This window comes from Phodopus roborovskii, unplaced genomic scaffold, assembly GCF_943737965.1.
Source record: "Phodopus roborovskii unplaced genomic scaffold, PHOROB, whole genome shotgun sequence".
Taxonomy (NCBI): Eukaryota; Metazoa; Chordata; class Mammalia; order Rodentia; family Cricetidae; genus Phodopus; species Phodopus roborovskii.
This window is the reverse complement of record NW_026126629.1, coordinates 1,282,396-1,298,999: the sequence shown is the minus strand read 5'-3', so window position 1 is coordinate 1,298,999 and position 16,604 is coordinate 1,282,396. Positions and strand designations below refer to the sequence as shown.

Genomic DNA, 16,604 nt, shown 5'->3' with positions numbered 1-16,604 from the left:
CTTAGCCCAGACACACAACTCTTTGAGTGAATGTGAGTTTTCCTAAAAACTTTGACTTTGGCTGGCAAAATCTAATGATTCATGACTATAGAACATTTAATATGCAAATAATGAAATTAGCCCTAATGTGATTAACCATCCCTGTTTGAAAAGGACAAAAGTTGGCACCCAGTATTATCTTTCCGTTCTGTACACGAGTTACATTCCTTATTTTAGAATATGATTTCTATAATTATTTCTATATGGGATGCAAATTTTCATTTCAGTTGCTGACGTCAGTATGCCTGCAAATTAATGCAGTTAACTCAAAATGCAGTTAGTCCCCATACCTTAGAAGCAATCAGAGGTGTAGGCAGACGCTGGCCGTGAATAATCTGAATCCTTCTAAATCCTTGTGTATGCATAGCAGAATAGTGTTCAGATAAATCATTTCTACTTCTCACATGAATAATAGGCAGCAGGATGTGCCACCAAAACTAGGATTTCATTCTCAACTTAATTGAGCTTCAAATTATTGAGTCTGAATTCAGATTGTAACTATACATTTTCTCAGAACAGTAGGTTCCTTTGACAGGGAAGAAGCTAAAAGCAGGGAGGTCCATTTTCTCAATACACAGTGAGGCCTATGACTAAATCCCCAACATATTCAAGAAAAATAGGCCTCAGAGAAGAAGTATTGTTCACAGTGGTCAGCAATGCCTAAAGTGCACACCTGCCCTGGAAGACCCAGGTGGCAGACGAGGCCTGGGTAGATGCTGATTGACATTAACCACATTGAGTTCATTGTACATGTCTGATGGAGTGGGAAGTGGTCTGAACTGAGACCACTTTCCAGGTATGGTAGAGAATAGCCTGTTTTCTCATAGATGTCACGGCTGTTTGGTCTGATGTACTTGCCAGAGGAGAAGTGTCAGTCCCTGACATTTGCTACCAGAACTTGTCTGAGCAGCACACGTCCTGCTGGAGTATGTCCTGGTTTCTCTGTGACAGGGCTTGTTGATCTGCTTGGGATGGCTTAGAACAGCTGATGTGGGGCCAATGTTCTGTCTTGCATTCAGGTTTGTTCCACCATTTGGAATCTTATCCATTCCTGAGGCTGTCTCAGAAGTCATGTGCATACAGGGAGTACAGAGCAGATTGTGGTAGCTAAACTGGATTCTTTCATTTGGGATGTAGAACTTGGGGACCAATCAGAAGAGACAGTGGAAAGGTTGAGTACCTGGAGTCCAAAAGGTAGGATGGCTGTGAAGGAGTCTGCCTTACTCTCCATTTAACTTCTGTTAACACCACAAAGGTATAGAAAAAATTATCAGTTCATAGAACCCATGAGCTTTGGTTCTCTACGGGTCAAAAACAGGACATTGTAATAAAACTTAAAAGGCAATTTATTACTTATGACTTATTATATTTCTTTTTTCACAGAGAATGACACCTGTAATTATCACATACTGTAGAAATATAAAAAGCAGATTTCAAATGTGTCTACTTGTTGAGGCTGTAGATTTCAATCATTTTAATGTACACAAACCTATAACAATCGCTGACACTTAAGTGTTCACTAAATGTTTGCTTTCCCTTTCGTTAGTTTTTCTGTCGTTGTAGCCAAGGGTGTCAGCACACCACTTTTTTCCAGTGTGACTCCATGACAGAACAAATACCCTGAGAGATATCAATTAGTAAGTACCTTATGAAAAGTGGCTCCTTGGTGAAACACCTTTGGAAAAACACAAAAGTAAATGGGTTTCTTTTCTGCGGGACTTCTCAAAGCTTTTGGTGTGCATTCAGATAGTGTCTAGTGTGCATATAGATGCACTCATGTACACATTCACAAGCTGGGAAAAACAGGCAGAAGGAAAGTGTGAGTGGATGTCTCTTTTATTCCCTTTATCAAACTAACAGTTAAAGCTCTCTGGTAATCATTTTGTTCATCTGCATTTATACCCAAGAACAAGATAAAAATTGAAGCAATTCCCCCAGAAGAGGCTCTAGTATGCCTCTTCCCAGACTTTGGAGACCATAGCTAGAGACCTGAAGGGAATCTTGATGGTCCCTGCAGCTGGGAGGCTCTCGCCTTTGATGTACACATGTTCTTTTCTCTTTGTGAGGTATTGTTCTGTGTCCCAGTAGAATGTTTCACACAGTCTCAGATCCATAGACCTCAAACCATCTTAGATTCAAAAGACTTTTTATCACAATTGGAAACAAGTTCTCATCTTAGACAAAGAGGAGGGGAGCTTCTGCTTGGAGTGTTCAGTCCAAGTATATGACACCGCTGAAATAAAAAAGACTCAAAGTCTTTGGATTGGTTCAGCTGGGCTGGGAGCCTGCGATAAGAGGTCACTGGTGTGAGTTACTATGGTAATTGAGTAGTATCAGCAATAGTTTTACTCTCGTGAGCATTAAAGCACATAATAATAGGCAAACAACAGCGGTTAAAGCAAGCAGGTAGGATTACTATGTTCTTTTGTCAGAAGTATATAATGTCTTGTAGTCAGTTTTAAAGACTTCTCAACCCCCAAATCCACCCTACTGTCACCTGCTGAGTGATTTTGTATGCTTAATCTCCTGCCCTCAACTCCAAGCTCTTTGCTAATTTGAGGCAAATGGGTATTTCTGATATTAAATATGGCAGCAAGGAAGCTCTGACCTAGAAAACCCAAATTCTGAACACTGAGAGAAATTCTCTTTCAACAATTTTGTTAAGGCCCCTTTGAATGATGGGATGGGGGGGTGCTCCTTTTTATGGAGTTTCAGTCTTCTAAGGAAAAGGGTGGAGGTTTTTGTTGTTTTGTTGTTTTTTTTTTTTTTTTCAGAAGAAGAAAAGAGAAAAGAAAGAAAGAAACTTGCAGAGCATCCCCACTCCCAACTTCCCCCATAAAACTTGTCACTTCGCATTGCCATCCGCTACCCCAACAATAATCACTGCGTGCCTATTGCTAATTGCAAGCACAGCTGAGGCCCAGCGGGAAGCCTTTGCACAGTCTCAGGCCTTTATACGAGGCTCAATCTGTTGTATGGCACTTGTTCACACACAAAAAAACTACCAGCAAAGGCAGAAAGAGGCAGAGTCACAGGTTTCTTGTAATCCTTCTGCCTCCCCGCTGACAGCCCAGCCCTAGAAGCATTCCTGGTTTTGTCCTCTTCTTTACAAAATCTGAAGTGACCTTAAGCTACAAGCATGTCAGCTTTTGAATGTCGAGTTGCCGGCTTCTTCAGGTGCATTAGGGAGCAGGGGCAGGGGGGTGGGGGGGCTACATCTGGCTTCTGCGTGTCTGTTTGCAGCACCCCTGGGGCGAGCTGTGGCTTCCTGTAACATGTAAAATATGAGTGTGAACTCAGGGTTCATGGCAAGGAACAGGAGGTCATGTCTCCATTCAGTTCTACTTAAAGAAACTGGGATTTGCAGATGTTTTCTCTATGTGTAATGACACCACCCCCTCCCCAAGCCAGGGAGCAACTGAGCTCCGTTTTTTGATAAAATGTGCCACAATCAGTGTGCTACTTGCAGATTTATTCATATCAATTTTTGCAATTTATATATTCAGAGACAAGATTGCTATTTCAGCAACTTTATGTTGGATGTCATAACGTTTGCGTCTAGAAAAAGAGGGGAGAAAGAAGTATGGCCCAGGGAGGGTGGGCAGAGAAGAAAAGAAATTAAGTCTGTTCTCCAGGCCACCACCAGCTGGAGTGTTGTCAAGGAGACAGAATATCACACTGGAGGGTCTGTGTCCCCTTTTGGCCAGCGGTCACTTCCTGCCTAGGCCAGGAGCCGGGAGCTTGGGGTTCAGATTGCCCATTGATGGCAATGGTGAAGGGGTGTGGTTTTAGAGTTTGGGAACAATGTCCACAGTAGAAGAGGCCAAGCCAGTCATCTTCCTATGGACCAAGAACTGGTAGGCCCAAGAAAATGCATAATGGGGCTGACATTTGCAACTAGCAGGGAGCACTCAAGCTTCCTCTTCCTCCTTGCAAAGATGCAATGGAAAATAAGTCTCCTGCAAAATTCCTGCTTGCAGACATTTCCATCTCCAACTCACACTGTATTTTTTACTGAGGGAAGACATTGATAGAGTGAACAGAGATAATCCTCTTGTGCCTGGGGAGTAAATTCTCCTCAGTGGGGCAGTGCTAATTGCCAAGCTGGGTGCAAAGATCATTTTGAGGCATTTAAGAAATACATGATTTTTATTAGTATAAATGTTCCATGTAGGAGTAATTTCTCAGCAAAGGGCAAAAGCTTTGCCTGCCTCACATTATTAGCCTAATTCTACTTAATTGTTTCCTAAAATAAGGGCTTCCTGAACACACATTCCAAACCTTCAGCAGTCTGTTGCGGTGAGCAACGCTGGGTAGGGAAGTACTGCCCTTTTGGGGAACCAGGGTCTAAGAGCTGAGAGCTGCTTGATCAAACCTGTACTTGGGAGAGTAGGGTTTGGTGGGAGTCAGTACAGAGATGGTGAGACTCTAACAATATATGAAGTAATGTGGCATGCAGTACAAAAAAAGGAAAAGAAAGAAAGAAATGAAGAGATTGGTTCGTTTCTATTGCTTGGACCCAGTCCTCAATAAGGACAGTCCTTGATAAAGAGTCTCAGCCAGCTCTGGGCTTCAGTTAATGTTGTCTCGCAGATTCAATAACGTTGGCCCTGTGGCATGCTTTAAATAAACCAAATAAATGCTACCAAATTTGATCTTTGTGCCTTGTCATCCCAAAACTCAACCTTGAGAAACTGTCTCCATCCTGACAGTTTAAGAAAGATCCTATATTTATCTTAAAGGTACCATTTTACTTTTTGTAAAGCATGACCAGTGTTTCGGCTTAGAGCATGTACATTGAGTGGCTGGGAAGATGACTCAGTGAGAAAGAGCACTCGCTGCTCAAATCTCTAGCACCCAAGTGAGAAGCCAGGCATGGCAGCATGCAACTGTAATACTAGCACTTGGGAGGAAGATGGAGGAGTCCTGGGGCTTGCTGGCTGGGGCTTGCTGGCTGGCAGCCTAGCTGAAAACGGCAAGCTCCAGGTCCAGTGTCTCAAGGGACTAAGGCAGAGATAGACAGAGGAGAACATCTGACCTCCTGTAGCCTCACAAGTAAGTGCACCTGAACACACACACACACACACACACACACACACACACACACACACACACAAATTTTTTAAAAAGAAAGAATGTGTACATTATTGTGTATTTGAGTTTTCTTAAGCAAAGTTTCCTTTGCGGTATGAGAAATGATTCTCTCTCTCTCTCTCTCTCTCTCTCTCTCTCTCTCTCTCTCTCTCTCTCTCTCTCTCTCTGTGTGTGTGTGTGTGTGTGTTAAAAGTAAAATATATCACATGAAGTATGCCAATGTGAGTGTTTTGAGCTCCAGCAAGTAGTTTCACATTGTTATGTGAATTTGGTTCTTTGCAATCAATTCATAGCACTCATTTCTTCTTCTATACCTAGAACTCTAAATGTATTAACAACCCCCAGTTGTTGCCTCTTCAGCCCCTGCCAAACACAACTCTACTTTCTGTTTCTATGAATTTAACTACTCTACATCCCTCATATGAGTGAAATCATACAGTGGCTTTTGTGACTAGTACGGATTTGTTTTACTTTGCATAATGTCCTAAGGGTGTATCCATCTGTGGCATATGACAGGATTTCCCTCATTTTCAAGGCTGTATGAATTAACTCCCTTTGGTTTGCTTGCCTCCCCTGACCGATAGAGGATTGCTTCTACCTTTAGGCTGTTGTGAATAAAACTATCTCCATCACAGGTGCTCAACTGTCTCTTTGAGCCCTGGCTGTCAGTTTTTTACATCACTACCCAGAGTGGATTTGCTGGGTTGTCTGTCTATCCATAACAGCATTTGCCCAGCTTGTGGAAAGAGTGCAAGCGTGGTGTTTGCTTTAGAGCTGAAGAGGCATTTGTGATTGAAAACTACATTTAGAGCCTTTGCTTTCCCATCATAGGTGTTTCTATCTTTACAGAGATATCTGTGAGTTGATGTTTGGCTTCATTTTCTGATTCAAAGGTGACAAATTATGTCCAGCAATATCATGTTTATTAGGAAATAAAACCTAATTTCAGGGGAATCCCATCTCCTTACAGACATCCACCCATCCACCTTGTTGAGACAGAGAAGATAAAAAGGGGGTTTGTGACATATTGTATTTCATAAACTATGGTTGATTTAGCAACAACAAAACCATTAATCTTGCGGTGTTGACTAGCTTATAAATTTTACTGAATCTGCCAACAAGCTAACCAAACCATTAACATACATGCACACACACACATTCATATATAGAATCTCTTCCTGAGACAGACATTACCCATGTAAGCTGAACTTAGAATTCTTCTGCCCAGTTGCTTCCAGAAAGGATTCTTCCAGACTCTCACCTCCCCTTATGCTCTTCCCTAGACAGCTCATGTTGATGGGTCTGACAAGTTTGAAGGCAGCAGTGAATTAAGTCAGAGGTGCAAATTTGGGCTTGTTCCTCATTTTGATCATTTCATTGCAATACTGATGCTAACAAATTACTTATGGTAGGCTATTTCTCTATACCTCAGGTATAAAGAGTTGAAATTTGGTCTTGAGTAAATAGCTGTTTATTTCAATAGCATAATATTAAGATACCATGTAGGTCCCTTTAGAGGACATTAAAATGATATTGCTTTTAAATACTAAACTTCATGTGTATGTTCTGTAGAGAAAGGCAGAAGCAATGTAAATTTTTTAGACAATTATTTCTTCTGCATAGAGGACCCCTTCCTCACAAGAAGAGGCTGATAGAAAGCAAGGAACTAGATCTCAGCTTGCCTACTTGAAAAGACAGTCATGTGAGCCCTCACAGAGAGCCTCACAGTAGTGTCCTGTGAGAAGTCAGCCCCCTCAAAGCACTTCAGTAGTCTTTGTAAGGACATACTGAGGTAGGTTTTTTATGCATCCAAACAATTACGGGAGTGTCAAGTAGAAAACCACAGCCCACCTTCAGTTACAAAGGACACTGAGGTCATTCTGCTGGTCTGTAACTTCTAACTTGGATGTCTGATTATAGCTTTATGCTTTTAGCCAAGCGTCCCAAAGCTATGGCTGGGAAATACCCATTCTAAGAGCAGTTGTTTGGGAGGATTGGATCTTGAATTACAGCAACACTCAAGTGAGGCAAAAGATTGCATCTTTCAACAGTGTCCCTACTCCTTCAAGCGTTTGGATGATATGCCCTTTTAGAATGTGTTGATTTAGCTTTTGGGGAGCTTTGACAAATCCAAAAACTTGCTATGAACTACATGCAGTCTTTTAGTGTTCTGCCCACTTGAAAGCAATGGCTTGTGCAAGCCAGGTTTCTTTCTCAGACCCTCTGAATCTTTCATCAGGATGCTGAGTAACACCCAATTGCTGGGACTGTTTGACCTGAGCAGCCCACTGGACTATGGCTTAATAAAACCATGGTGCCTTTGGTAGAATTTAAAGAAAGCCTGGATGATATGTTTCACAGGTTCTTAAATTACCCAAATTGTAAGGAATAGATATGTGTTGAAACCTCAGTGTAAAATATTTCATTACAGTATTTCAATACGGCAATTTTAAAAGGTTGTGGGATTTTTTTTTCTTGTTATTCTAACTAATAATAACTCACCTTTGTCTCAAAAAATACAGAGAAGAGCTTAGTCATATGGGTGTGGTTGGCTATCATCTTCCTCTTTGATTCCTTGCCAACAGAAAATGCTGTTCCTTCCATAGATGAGATGCTGAGCAGGTTTCACTTGTGCATGGCTCTGCCTGGCTGGAGAAAGGTACTTTCCAGATACAAGCTCTAAAAGACCCCAGCATTCACTGTGCCTCTTCAGTCGAAAGGCAAGGGTTGGTTACCAAATGAGCTGTTTGCTCAGGCATCCCTGGGATAATGGAAGCTGCTCAGCTCCGAACAGCTCCTGCTTAGGGGGATTTGCTTTCCTCTGGGTGGTGCAGGCTTAGATAGCACGGCTCTTGTAAGAACAGCCAAAGCCTCATCTGGACCTAGAGCTGTAGAAAGTACTCTACACACACTAACCACCATATGGCACTCAGTAAGCTTTATTATTTCTGTTTACTGGATGAGGAAACCAAAGCACGGAACAATTAATCTGAGTTTATCATAATGCAGATACAAAGCATAGGGTTAAGTGTATTCTGTTAGCCACCAGATTTTCCTGCCTTGCAGACTTGAGTCTGCACTCCATTTCTTCCTGGCTCCTAGGTCAATTTTTTTTCACCAACTTCTTTTGTTAAAATGAATAGAGACAAAACTTAACTACCATCTTGCTGATCAGTCAGCTAAGAGCTCCCTAGCCTTCTGTGGTTTGCTTTCCTGTATACACGCCTCAAATGTGCCAATTTCAAAGGAAGTCCATGCTTAAAGAAATGAATTTACACTAAAGAACCATTCTGATCACCAAGACTAGGAATGTATTGGGGTTTATTTGAAAGTATCACAAGTATTTGTTCAAAGAAAATGTGGGAAGATATGCTTACTAATCCTGGGCCAAATACTATAATTTTCTGGTTTACTTTTTATGATACTGAGCTAAACATTATCCTCGATTATGGCACAGGGTGGCATGAGTGTCTGTATGAATACACATGAGCATGTGTGTTGATAAAAGTCAGGTACCACAGTGAGCAGAGGATGCATCGATAAAAGTTCCTTTAGAGAGAAAAAGCAAGCTGGACTTGGCAGTGTAGTCCTCCTAGTCTAGCTGTTTGAGTAGCTAGAGAGAGAAAGAGATGTGTCAGCAGAGCTCAATTTTGAACTGGGCTGGTTTTACTGTGTTTGGGGCTTTTTTACTGAAAGTGACTCCTCTGGTGCTTCCTGGTGCCTTATATTTCATGAGAAAAAAAAATGAATCCCTTCTGACAGGCAAAGGCTCTACCATGTTGTTTTCTCTTTTCCCTGAAAATTGTGTAACTTATGATGTATCATTTCCAAGCCAAATGTTTGGTCAGTGTTAAACCCTTTCTCCATCTATAAAACTGCTAGGAAAATTCAAGAGATTGTGTATTCCCCTTGAAAACAAATTGCCCTAGCAAGAAACTTCTGCCACAGCAATTGGGGAGTTACCAATGTATCTAGAACTATGGGGTGAGGAGGGAGCCATGCTCATTCTGGCTAAGAAATGGTATCCCTCATCCCACCCAGCCTTTTCAAGTCACTTCTCCTGTGAGCAATGGCAGTCTCTCCACCAATTCTTTAAAGTCATTGAGTAGCTTTCCATGGCAATATCCCCCGTTCCCCTCATCTGTGTAGCCACTTAATAAGCTCATCAAATGAGCATGAGACTCCACAGCATTGTCCTAGCCACACACTTCGGTTAGAGCTTCTGGACTTAGCAGCTTGGTTGTGAGACATTGCCGATTCTCTGCAGCCCATCCTTGCCTCCTTAACAGAATGGGACTGAAGGAAAACAACTTCAAAAGACCTCACTGCTTACAAGCTGTATGTCCCTTTTTTTTCAATATACAAAATGAGGCTGTTTATAGTTGTTTAACAGTTAAACTGTATCATGCTGGTAGTATGTTTTGTGTGGGATCTGGACAAAGTGAGGGATCAGTGTTCCATGAACAGTTCATTGTTTTTTTACTAACTCTGTTCATGCCCTTGTGACTATCTATGCGTATGCCTAGGGTTGTATAGCATGATTCTGCACAAAATAGTAATTTATTGGGAACAGGCACTAAAGACAAACACCTCTAAATCATAGAATAATCTCATATGATAAGACATTTCTGTATACTGAGGTAAATAGTCTTTGTGTTATATGAATATGTAAATACTCTTTCTGCCTCTGTGCCTGGCTTCTGCTGCCTCTCATCCTCGACATGTGGCTCATTCCAAGAACAAACATACCGCTAACAACAAAGTCTCTATAGGACATCAAATTAATTCCAAAGTGTCGGGACCACAGTTAAGATTTATAGCCAGGCATGGTGGCACTCGATCACCAGTATCTCAGCATCAGGAGACAAAAGCAGGAGGGTGGCTGTGAGAAAGAGGCTAGCCTGATCTACCAAGCTCAGGATAGTCAGAGGTACATGAAGAGATTGTCTCAAAATAAAAACTCTGAGTGTGGTTAGAGTGGCAGAAAATATAACTTTAGCAGAAGCCACGCCAGCCCCAGCCTGTGCTGCTCACTGGGGTTAGCCAGCTCTGAGTGGAGCCCAGTTGCCAGGAGCCCTACTTTGTCAGGCGTTAATTATTTGTCTTCCCTGTCAACACTTCAGGTTTCCAGGACATGAAGCTTCCATCCACTCAACAGTGAAACCAAAGAGGAGACCTAGAGGGAGATTTAGGAGTCGCTTGTTCAGTGCAGAGTTTAGTGAGGGGTAACCAACTGTTGTTGGCTTTAATATATTTAAATTTACAATTTTAAAGTTACATTTTAATATTTAAGATGTTCAAAAAGATCAAAGTGAAGATACAAAAACCCTTGATGAATATCAGAATTTTCAGTGATGTCAGTGTGTGATCCTGGTCTCTCATAATTTTCTTCACTTACTCACCCTGATCCTGGCCATAGGAAACCTTATTAGAATGGTAGAGGCCAGATGTTGGGATTGCCCTATAGAAGTCAGTATGCTTGAGGGCACAATATGTGGCCTGAGAAATCTGAGTATCCATGACCAGGCTTCTGCTAGACATGGATTGAGACAATACTTTGTGCTACACGTTGAAAGTATTTTATGAGTGGAAACTGTTTTATTGAGTGGTTATTGTGTGGTCCTTGCTCTGGTAGGCACTGGGCATACATCAGCTCCTAGAAATCTTAAGAAGTTGGTGCTGGCTTCAACCCCAAGAGAAAACTGAAGGTCACCAACATAAAGAGTGAGTTTGAGCCTATCCAGCTAATAAGTGGCCAAACAGGCTGATACTGAACTTATGCCTACAGGGTCATTTTCAGTCAATACTTCACTATTAATCAATATCAGTTTAAAATGTTCTTTGTGAACCTTAGGTAGTTTCCTAAGTTTAAATGGAATCCTATTACTAAGAACTATCTGTATGTCACTTCAAGGCTTACACACACAATTCCAGGCTCTCCCTGTGGGAACTATTTCTTCCACCGCATGACTTTCCCAGATAACTAACCCCACACCCTGTACCTGTTATCTGTTAGATGGGGAGGAAGAGTTAAAGCAGTGAGAGATGAGGGATAGCAATGGTTTGTAGTGGTGGTGGCTTGGGCAAAGGCAATGGTAGCAGTGGTGTCAGCTTTGCTATATACTAAGTCCAGGCATGAGTGCTCACAGGCCTTTTATTTAATTATCGAAAGCATCCTATAAAAAATGCCCATTTTTGTCAGTAAACTGAGTCTCTGAGGATGAAAGTCTTTGTTCAAGGTGCAAGCTCTGACATGTATCAGGCCCAGCACACCTAAATACTGCATACTGGAAAGCAAGGAAACAGGCCACCATTGCACTTGCCTGCAGCCCAGCATTTGGGAGGCTGAGGTGGGAAGATTCCTTGAGCATAAGAGTTTAAAGTTAAGTGTTGAGTGGTAATGGCACAAAAATATGGTTGGGGAGAGAAAGGGCCAAGCTAGGTAGTGCAGGTGTGTAGTCCTGGTTACTTGGAGACCAGATGCAGGACTGCAAGTTCAGATCCAGCCTGAGCTACTGAGTGAGTTTAAGATCAGCCTGGTCAATTTAGTGAGACTCTATGTCAAAATTAAAATAGTCAAAAAAAAAAAGTTGAAAATGTAACTTGGTGATAGAAGGAAAAGAGGAGAGAAGGAAGAGGAGGCAGGCAATGTTCTATGGGCCTTCTAGCTACTTTCTAATGGAGCCTTAGAGTCATCTGTAATTATTCAACCCTCCAGGGGCTCTGAAGCCCCCCAAGTCAGCTGAGATGAGCATCTTTCATGTTCCAAAACTCCCAGGATGATTACCACCTGGGGTATATGCTAAGAGCCCAGTCAACTGGCAATTCTACTTCTCGGGCCTGTTTTTAGGATTAAAGTAGCCATATTTGGGAAGTTTCACATCAGTAACCCTTTATTCATGGACAGCAAGTCATGACTATTCAAAATATCCAATGAATGTTGTCAATTCCTAGTTCTCCATCCTCAGATTACCAACATTTCACACCAGGGTACTGAAAGAGCTCTGGAAGAGAGAGATCTGTATGAGTGAAAGGAAAATGGAAATGGGAGAACTTCAGCTGTCTTATGAATCCCCTCTTTCGAAGACTCATAACAAATCTGCTGCATTAGCGTTGACATCAAAGTGCAGCACACCGGAAGAATGGCACGTGTTCTCATTAGGCACCTGGAAATGGACTCTTGCTTTGTGGTTTGGGCTGGATTCCGTGGTGAGGAACCTTCCTCTGGGACCTGTTTTTAGTTATCTGTGTGCTATCCCCAGTTAGAGAGTTTCGGAGAGGTGCAGCAGGTTTGCTCTCCTGACCAGCACACTCCTATACTCACTCAGAGCAGGGGGAGCCGCTGAAGAACATCTCTTACAGTGCCCATGTTGGAGACACACACTTCCTGTGTGATCTTGAATAAGTCACTAACCCTCTCTGGGTCTTTGTTTCTCCTTTCCAATGGACACTGTGAAGATCCCTGTCACCTCTAACATTGTAAAGTTCTAGAAGGCAGTGCCTACTTCTTTCTCCAGCCTCTAAATGCCTTTCTGCGCCCTTGCTGGAAAACCAAGTTAGCACTGGCTGTGCCGCATCTGAAAGCGCCTCCGATTCCCTCTGCTGAGCATAAGGTTTGGAAAGGACTCACTTTCTCCCTTTTGCCTCTTTGAATGTGTAGCCAATGGGGCATCATACATTTTTTACACTTCTCCTGCTAGATGTGAGATTCAGGAGAAGCTCGGATGTTCCAGGGCGTTCTTGCTCCTGGTGTGGGAATATGTTCCATCGCATTGATCTCTTCTGTGTGGACCTCCTCCCTCCCTCGCCTTCCTCAACAGTGCAAGACTGTTGACAGCAGCCTACCTTTTCATTTGTATTTTTAATTTTTATTTATTTATTTTGCTCTTTAAAAGCCATTTACAAGAGTGAGAACTGCCTATGTAAAATGGAAGGGGGGTGCTATTTTTTTTTTCCCTGAAAGGTGGCGCGTCTCTCAGTAAAGAGAAAAAGGCATGTTGCACCAGGCTTGCTGGCAGTGATAGAAGCCAGCACTGGTTTGCCTGTTGTCACAGCCAAAGCAAAATGCCACCTCTGCCTAGAAGCCAGAGTGCCACACTCTTTTGTGTCCCAGACATGAATCCAACCATCACAAGGCTATGAGCAAGTAAGTTTGGCCACAGAGCCACATGAGCTTCTTGAAGGTCACCTTCCAACCCCCTGGAAAGAGAAATTATTCCTGGATGAAGTGGATTGCATGCCAGATACAGCGAGTAATTTTAAGTTTGAAGCCTAGGTGAACCCAGAAGAGCCCCCAGTAGCTGAGGTAGTAGAAAGCTAGGTGCTTGCCCGTGATCCAACACTAGTCTGGTCCCCAGAGCCTTCTAACAAACCCAGATGTAGTAGCAACAAATGCAGCAGAATCCCGAGGCAGGAGGTGCCAAAAACACCCTCCACACACAACCACCACTACCCCTCCCTAAAAAAAAAAGTTTCAGAAAAATGTTCTCACCCCTAGAGGGGAAAACCTGTCCATGCCTGAAGCAGTTTGACCCCAAACAATCACACATCCTCTAGAGAGTGAACTGCCCATCTCAGCAGGAAACCCCCACCCCCAGCCGCCTGCTCCCTGGGGAGGGACAGACGGTTCCCACAACTGACAGTTTCTCCTCCGTGATCTTCAAAAGAGCAGGAGCTGGCTGTGAGGCTGCTGCGCTGCCTCCCTTCATTGGGGTAGCATGGTCCCTGTTGCGGCTGGGCTCCAAGAAGAGCCACACTTGGCTCTGATGAGGATGAGCCTAGATAAGAGAGATGCAAAGAGGGCTTCTGTACGCCATGGCTGCGACGCTGTAGTTTCTTGCAAGGTGAGACTTGGCAGTTCTACCTTGCAAGTGAAACCCCAAATTAATTTTTTTTTTAAGAAATTAAGTCAGAAACAAGGCTTCAGAAAAACTGTGAGTGTTAGGCATAAACTGATTTTGGATGATCTTTAGGTGAGAAAGGGTGGAGTTACCATCAGAAACATGTTTTTATTTATGCTTTTCGAATCCCCACTGGTGTGTGATGTGTGTGTGTCTGTGTGCGCTGGCTAGTGTGAGTGTGCACCATCTCAATTCTCTAACTCCTCTTTTATTCTGTGCACAGTTCATATAGATGTCACATAAATAAATATATAGGTCCATCCACACCTTTTCATTTTATTTGTAAATTGTTTGGTATAAGCTGCGGAGCGCAATGAAACCTGGTGAAGTTTAAAAGATTAGATTTTTTTTCATACTGACACTTCATAACACTGTTCATATGTCTCTGAGTGAGATTTATGAATATATGAGCAGTACTGCAAAATTATACTGCACCAGAGACTTCCTGCACCACAGGGGTGGCAGTCTAAAGTGACACAGCTTCAAGCATTTTTCACAGACAAGAAGCAAAATTTAACCCCCATAAGGGGAAGTATGATTTCAACAGCTTGAAATGAGCTCATTTGTAGATAGTTTTTTTCCCTCTCATATTCCATAATTTTTTTGTGCTAAGATTAAAACAGATTGCACAGTTAATGCAGGGCACTTAAATGCTGCCCAGAACAGTTTGGCCCTTAAAGAAAAATCCTCATTTGCTGTCCATATTAAGAATACCCCAGTCAGGCAAATGGTAGTAAATACCCAGCCCTCAGTTCCTCGGGCTTCCCACCTAATCCTCAGAATTGTACACATTGGGGCCATTTCCAAAGGTAAGTGCCGCTCAAGGCATCTCTGTCCCTCTTCTGGACCTGGAGACAAGGACATTAAGGAAAGGGCAAAGCCATGAATGGAAACTGAGTGAAATAGACTGACTCAGATGAGAATCAAGAGCACAGCAGGCTGTCTTGTGTTGTGTGTAGCAGCAGGATCCCAGGTTCAATCCCCAGTCCACACTGCCCTGGTCTAGGCTGAACCAGCACCTCTTTGTGTGACTTGATGACCAAGGTCTCTGTGCTCTCCGATTCTGTTTAACTATCTTGTTTCCTATGGAACAGAGCAGGGGCTCAAATGTGACCTGTTCTCTCCCTGCCCTGATGTAGTCACCCCGTGATGTGTTGCCTGGAGAACTTTTGTCTCTTTTTCAGCAATGGTACAACAGCTCCATGAACATCATCTGCACCTGGTTGACTGACCGGATGGACCTACAGCTTCACATTTATCAACTGAAAACACTAATTAGGATGGTAAAGGTAAAAGAACAATGCATTCTTCTTTGCAAGTAGCTTACTGAACTGTACTCCACTGGCAAGCTGCAGAATTCTCAAACCAGATAGTACCTGCTTACATACACAACAGGATGATTCCTAAGACAGTGTCGCACACAAGAAAGTCTCTGTTTAATTTCTTACTGAGACATCAAAGGCAAGCTTAGTTTTGAAAAAGTAGGGGTAGGCACTGATATCATTGTCTTTTAGGAAAAAATACTGTTATATTTGCTATGCACAAAGTGTCACAGACTCTTGTGCTCTGGCAGTGGTATTGCACCTTTAAAAGCTTGCTTTGGGTGCCATTACGTTAATTGCATAAATTACCAATTTCATTTATGGTTTAATTAAATAAAATTTTGCCACAATTAATTTAATGGAAATATTTACCCCCAGCTATTTCTAAATATGTTCTGTGATCATTATCAGAATGCAAATCAATATTGTTCTCATGGTTAATTGAAGTAGTTTCTCTTACAACTCGTGTACACAATCCAATGTAAAGAACCACAAAGGTGAGATAACATACCCCGAACGTAGCTCTTTTCCCCTGTTCCTATGTGTGTGCCATGTACTAATGATAATTATTTCAGCGTGAAATCCAAGTGGTTTACATGAAATAATAAGATCAGAGAAGGGGGTAAATACGTTTTTTGATCATTTCAGTTTCCATTTGAAGCTTCACTATAGAGGGTTTTTGAAACATTTGTTTGCAAAACTGCTATTCAATGCACAAAAATCTTCATTAAAATATTTTAGTAATAAGTGTAGTGAATTTGCTTAACAGTTTGCCCAAAAATCTCCCCTCCCCTGCTTCTTGGTCTCCTTTGGATTAGTCCCATCCCCCTGAAGGTGCTCCCTCTACCCTAGTGCTGACTAAAGCCCAATTACAGTTCCATTGTGTGTAATTAAGGAGTTATTATCATCTGCATTTGATCTCACAAAGCCTCCGCCCTGGAGAAGGCTGCAGCCAGTATGTAACTGCGGCTATTGTAAAAGTATACCCACTTCAATGGTGCATGCAGCTTAGTTTTCTTTTTTCTTTCTTTCTTTCTTTCTTTCTTTCTTTCTTTTTTTTTTTTTTTTTTTTTTTTTAAAGTCAGTCCCTTAAGGCAGGCTCACTAAGCATTACCAGACCCTCTGAGATCCTTTCCTTGGTGTAACCATTTCCTAATTTCCTCTGTGTGTGTGCACGTGTGTGGTATAAAGTATAGGAGATGATTTCTATTTGACCCTTGTCTGACCAGGTAGACAAGAGAAGAAAATA

General features: G+C 42.3%; 1 protein-coding gene across 12 annotated transcripts in view; it reads left to right on the top strand.

Moving 5' to 3' along the window:
* Cadps (calcium dependent secretion activator) overlaps positions 1-16,604 on the top strand; it is a 439,844-nt gene that overhangs the window by 420,020 nt on the left and 3,220 nt on the right. For all 12 annotated transcript variants that reach the window (XM_051206877.1, XM_051206873.1, XM_051206871.1 and 9 more), the window contains one exon: positions 15,218-15,322. In XM_051206877.1, the coding sequence (XP_051062834.1) occupies positions 15,218-15,322 (105 nt within the window). The remainder of the gene's footprint in view (positions 1-15,217; positions 15,323-16,604) is intronic.